This window comes from Sinocyclocheilus anshuiensis, unplaced genomic scaffold (assembly GCF_001515605.1).
Source record: "Sinocyclocheilus anshuiensis isolate Anshui unplaced genomic scaffold, SAMN03320099.WGS_v1.1 scaffold392, whole genome shotgun sequence".
Classification (NCBI taxonomy): Eukaryota; Metazoa; Chordata; class Actinopteri; order Cypriniformes; family Cyprinidae; genus Sinocyclocheilus; species Sinocyclocheilus anshuiensis.
This window is the reverse complement of record NW_015557091.1, coordinates 3,459,782-3,466,123: the sequence shown is the minus strand read 5'-3', so window position 1 is coordinate 3,466,123 and position 6,342 is coordinate 3,459,782. Positions and strand designations below refer to the sequence as shown.

At 34.7% G+C, this 6,342-nt stretch overlaps 1 protein-coding gene across 1 annotated transcript; it reads left to right on the top strand.

Annotated features, from left to right (window-relative positions):
• The first annotated feature begins 6 nt into the window (after positions 1–6).
• Positions 7–5,081, top strand: LOC107677272 (tissue factor-like). The gene is made up of 6 exons (XM_016472121.1): positions 7–193; positions 336–444; positions 1,326–1,519; positions 1,626–1,810; positions 3,209–3,377; positions 4,846–5,081. Exons 1-6 carry the CDS (start codon positions 115–117, stop codon positions 4,989–4,991), a joined length of 882 nt encoding a protein of 293 aa, XP_016327607.1. The 5' UTR covers positions 7–114; the 3' UTR covers positions 4,992–5,081.
• The last annotated feature ends 1,261 nt before the right edge of the window (positions 5,082–6,342 follow it).

Sequence of the window (6,342 nt, the reverse complement as noted above, 5' to 3'; positions counted from 1 at the left end):
AGGAATATATAAGCCACTTGGGACAAGGTTATACCTTAATTTTTATCCTGCCTGGTAAAAGGAGTTTTACTTGGTCTTTGGATTAGTATTTCGCCACTTCGTATTTCGGACAGTATGGAAAGTAACAGGCAAATGAAATTTCACATGCTTGAATTAGCCCTGGTTTTATTTTTCATGAAGGCTTGCGCCTCAGGTGAGTCACGTACCTGTGCCATAATGATTGAATGCGTGTTATTCAGTTTGTTAACCAGTTATTTGAAACCATTTCTTTCGTTCTAATAATGTTTCGTTATTCAAAAGTAACGTATTGATTCATTTGCTTTTCTATTTTATAGAAACCTTTCCAAAAGTACAGAACGTAACCTGGTCCTCTATCAATTTTAAATCTATATTAACATGGAGTCCAGAACCAACGAATTATTCCTACACTGTTGAATTTTCAGAGTAAGTCGTCATTTTTTTGTTAGTAGGTTGTTTGTTATTACCTTCATTGTCGTGAATGCTGTATCAGAGTTATGGAAAATGTGCTAGAATGAGTAAATATTCCAATCCAGGTTCAATTTAAAAATCTGATTTATTACAACACGTCAAAAGATATTGTTTCAATAATAGTGAACAGTAGTGAAATCTGTTACAGTTTCCCCTTGCAGATTTAATATAAAAGTAAAATATACAGTATGTACAGATGAGCTTCATGTGTTGCATAGGATATGTTTTACTTTAATACAATAGTGAAAGACTCAATAAAAAAGTGCTGTTTGCCTTGTTGTATGGCCGCTATCTAATATTACTTACTAATATAGTACTAGATCATATTGATTCTGACCAATCAAGTCATAATTCATTGATTATATCAAAAGGTTTCTCACTCTGCAATCAGAACAATCTGGCCATAAACCGGCAAAAGTGTGAAGCATAAGTGCAATAAAAGTGTATATGATAATGTATTTTGTTTCTATTGTTTTAAACTTTTCTATTCATTTCTACTCAATTTTCTATTCATTTCTATCAGTAATTTAATTAAAAGTCCATTGAATGGATCTCTGCAGGTTATAACTTTGGAACCACTTTTTTAAAGTCGGTTAAACTTATGATTTTACGGTTTGTTGGTTTAGAACCTCTATTATTAATATTTAAACATAAAAAAACCTTTTATAAATAAAAAGTTCTGTATTAAACTCTCACATGAGGCAGATTTGGCAACTCTTGCATAGTTCCACACCCAGGACTTGTTACAGCAGGCACCAACCTGTCACTTCTTCTCATGTAATATCATTTATTATTTCCAAATGTTTTCTTTACAATGTCTGTGTAAATGGTTGTAGACTCGGCCAGAACAGAGACCGAACGCCACACTGTATAAGGACGATGGCAACTGAATGCGACCTGACTGCAGGGTTAAAAAACCTGAAGGCCCATTACAGCGCTGACATCCTGTCTGAACCCATGCGGGGCGTCTCCTCCGATCTGGTTGAGTTCCCTCATGTCAGATCGGAGAAATTCTCCCCTTACTATGACAGTCAGTATCCTTGACAACCCACTTCACACCTTTGTCTTGTACTTTATTTAATAGCGTGAAGATTTTTGAAATGTTATAAAGATCTTCTGCTTTGATTCTCTTTCAGCTGCCATTGGCAGACCAGAGTTTAAAATAGAAGTAAGCAGCGACAAAAGGAAGACGACGCTGCACGTAACGGACATCCCCACGGCTCTCTTTAATGAGGATAAAAAGAGGCTGAATATTCGGGATGTTTTCGGAGACAACCTGCAGTATAAGGTTACCTACAGGAAAGCCAAGAGCACAGGAAAGGTTAGTGTTTTCTGTAAAGTGTTCTATCTTTCTTTTTTCTTATCTTATTTAATAAGCATACTTTTCTGAGCTCTTTCACCACTTAGAGTCTAAAGTACTATCTTGCTTTACAGTATAAAAACAACTTTTCAAAGTTGTAAATAAAACAAAGATTACTGAAGTATGTTTTACGAGAAAATACTATTTCAGTCTTTCTATTTCAAAATTACACGTTTAATTCAACATGTTACTGATGTTTGTTTGTGAAATTTACTAGCAACTGCAGTGAGTGAAAATTGTTCCAAAGTAATTCCTTTTTTGACTAAATAATAAACAAAGTAAATTTGTTGTGGGGTTTTTTTTTCAGGTAGAGACTCAAAGCTTTATATATATATATATATTATATATTTTTTTAACTTAGAGGTTAATTATAGTTCTAATTAAAAACGGACAATTTTAAAAATATTGATTTTACTCAACATGATACATTATGTAGGGCACAATAAATGAGACAGTTACAAAAAATATAACAAAAATGTCACAAAGTCTTATACAACCATTTTTAAAAGAAATTGATACTTTTATTCAGCAAGGATGCAATAAATTGATCAAAGCTGACTGTAAAGACATTTAAAATGTTACCCAAATATTTATATTTAAATGAATTTCTATTCATCATAGAATTCTGAGAGAAAAAAATCACAGTTTCCTCAAAAAAGGCAGCACAACTATTTTCAGCATTGATAATAATAATAAATGATAAATCAGGATGTTAGAATGATTTCTGAAGGATCACGTGACCAGTGTTGGGGGTAACGCATTAGAATGGAGTAATGATGCTGAAAATTCAGCTTTGCATCGCAGGAATAAATTACATTTTAAAATATATTAAAATAGAAAACAGCTCTTTTAAATTGTAATAATATTTCACATTACTGTTTCTACTGTATTTTTGATCAAATAAATGCAGCCTCGGTGAGAATAAGAGACATTAAAACATTTAAAAAATCTTAATTATTCCAAACTTTTGGCTGGCAGTATATATACAGTAGGGCTGCACAATTAATCATTTTAGTTTTAGTATAACATTATAATACCATTCATATTTTAAATTTTTTATAATTTAAAGAAGAAACCAATCCGATGTATAGTTGACATTTGAGGCTTAATACTATAGAAAAGCACTAAACGTTTTTCGGTTAGAGTGTTTTCAGCTTGTTTATTTTCATATAAAAATACGGCATGCAGTTGCATCAAACAATGGTATAAACATCATTCAATATAAATTGTGATAATCGTAATTAATAATCACAATTACAATTTCAAGGGAATAATCGACAATTATGATTTTTGTCATAATCGTGCAGCCCTAATATACAGTATTTAGATTATACATATTTTATGTCTTTGCCTCTTCAGAAAGAGAAGATCAGTAAAAGCAGCATCATTGAGCTGACGGATTTGGACCGAGGCGAGAGTTACTGTTTTTATGTTCAGGTTTTCCTACCCTTCCGTGCTCTAGACAAACAACACGGGGAGATCAGCAACATCCAATGCTCTCCAGAAGAAAGCCCATCTATCTTTGAAGGTAATGCTTTACGTTTTTACATTAAATCTTGGCCTGTCAGGGATTTTCAGCACAACAATCCCAGGAAAAGCAAACGTTGGGAATTTTGTCTGATAGGGAGTGAATCATTTTCCCAAAATAGACTCTCTCCCCTGATCTGGACTCTAGCTGTAACGCATCCCTTTATGAAGTGTCGGATAGCTGATATAGTGTCATAACAGAGATTTATATGGACTCTATGAATGTGTGATTCACAGAGACATTTATAGGGATCATATGATGTTGCTAAAAAGAACATTATTTTGTGTATTTGGTGTAATGACATGTGTTTATGCGGTTTAAGGTTAAAAAACACATTATTTTCCACATAATGTACATTATTGTTTCCCCTCTATGCCCCGCCTTTCTGAAATGCGTAGATTTTTACAAAGCTCATCTTTCTGAAAAGCGAGCTGTGCTCTGATTGGCCAGCTATCCAGTGCGTTGTGATTGGCCGAATACCTCAAGCGTGTGACGGAAATGGTACACCCCTTTCCATACTGTCAGGCTGTGTCCCAGAGCGACGAGACAAAAACATTAAAACCCATTATAAATGAGGCATTTGTTGCATCCAGTGGGGACATAATTATGGATTATAATGACTTATACTGTCTTTTTATGCGTTGCGTTGCATCGCGCCGCGTAAACATAAAACCATGTCTGCATTTGTGATCGGAGAAATTACAAACAACAAGCCCTACTCTACACTGCTCAAAACTCACGTTTGAGTCGTCAGTGGCTAATTCTTTAAATATGAAAACGTACTTACAGACTGTGAGTCAGAACAGCCGGCATTGTAGGCTATACTCTAACAGGATCAGGAAACAGTCCTCCATAAAATGCGCTGCACACATCTGAATATTTGGGTTGAACTGTTCTGGAACAGTGTTGTAAATACAACTTAACCACTGATTTCTAGTCGTGTCCTCTTTTGGAAGGCCAAACAAAGTAGTTTCGCTTTCGCAAACGAAACACACAGCGTCTTCATAACATGGCGGCGGCGGCGGCAGCAACAATAAAGTTACGCCTTCTTTCTTTGCGTGAACATTTGGGAGGCGTTGATGCAGTACAAATCTTCCCACACAGTGATGTAGACATGTGGGGGCATTTAAACGAGCCGTTTTAGGAGGCGTGGACCAGTCTTAACTTTTATAAAGAATATCTCTTTGGGTTTGAGACTTTAGTCTTTGCAACTTTAGGGATCTTATCTATTCACGGACAGCTTGTAACACTCCAAAGAGAAAGGAAAACTTGAAATCGCATCATATGACCCCTTTAATGCATCCGATAGCACTCATAATTAATAAGAAATGTGTCCGTTGGGCAAATTGTAAATTAAGCATCTCAGTGTATAGGGACTAACTGAAATGCAAAATTCCTGCGGTGTCCATCAAACTCATTGAATCAAGTGTTATGTGACCTTAATGACAATGATGTAATGTTTTTGCAGAGTACGGTGTGGGTGTCATAGTCGGAGCCATTGTTATTATCATTTTGGCAATAACAGCAATCATTATTGTCATCGTGATGTGCTGCAGACGAAGAAAGAGAGCGGAAAACACAGGAAAAGAAGGATTACCATTGAATGTTGCGTGAAGAGTGTGGATGCTGTGTTTGGTAGATCTAAATTAGACTCTCCCTTAGGGAGGATGGCATCCTGTTCCACTATAAAACAGTGGGAAAATTGTGTTTCTGTCAGAGGTGTAAAGAGTACCTAAAAACCATACTTGAGTAAAAGTATAGATACCTTACAGTGAAAATTACTCCACTACACGTTACAAGTCACCAATTCCAAAACAACTTGAGTAAAAGTCTTAGAGTATCTGATTTTAACAGTACTTAAGTATTTTACTTATACTAAATATAGGCTAAAAATGCACTAGCCAAAGAGACATGCCAGTGATAAACTGTAATGTTGTGGAAAAGCTGGGGATGATTCACAAATACTTGCTAAGGAACTCGCATTCACATAAAGTAGCCTTGTTGAAATATTTGGGTGAGTAAGGGCAAAACGCACAAGATGCAGTACTTTCAGTGACTTGTAATAGGCAGTATCACGTCTTTTGTAGCAGAAATAAACTGCTGCAGAAAAAGCTAGGTCCATGCAAAATGTAATGTGTAACTGCAACACTCATTTCAAATGTAGTGGAGTAAAGAGTACAGATACTCATTCAATAATAGAGTAAAAGTTGCTAATATCTTTGATACTCAGTAAAACTACAAAGTATCGAAAAAGATACTCAAGTATAGTAACTAATTACATTTACTCCAATACTTTACACCTCTGGTTTCTGTGAAACCTCAAAATGTAGATTAGACATATAATTTAGCAAGACAAGACCTTTATACTGTCAGGTGGTGGGTTCTTTAGTCTGGCACTGAAGTGTACTGTATTAACATTTTTAGAAGCAATACCTAATTTTATCTACTTGATAACAAATGGAAATACTGTATGATTTATGATGGGGTTTTTTGTACGCACTTGGGAGAATCAAAATCAGTAATACTAATTTATTTTTTTTAGCTATTAATGTGGTAAGCTGTATTTGTTTTTAAAGTATATTTGTGTTTTAACAGCAAAATGCTCTGCTAAGTTTTAACACATTGCAACTGTACATGGCTAACCAGCGATCATAAAATAATGTCAAATCTGGTTTATTGTTGCCATTTTGATATCACTGTACTACAAACCTGTGAATCCAGTAGGAATGGTACTGATGTGGATTTTTTTTTTTTTATAAAACAATTAAATATACAAAAATGCACATGTGGACTAATCAGAATGCAGACCTTTGTCATTATATTTTCTAACTTCAAAGGAGATGTTTTATACTGTGCCTTATAAGAAAACTTAGTAATGAAAATCAAACTCATATTTAAACTCAAACTCATATAGATGTTGAACAATAAGGTAAATAGCTCAATGGCGCCCCCAATTGTAATTAGT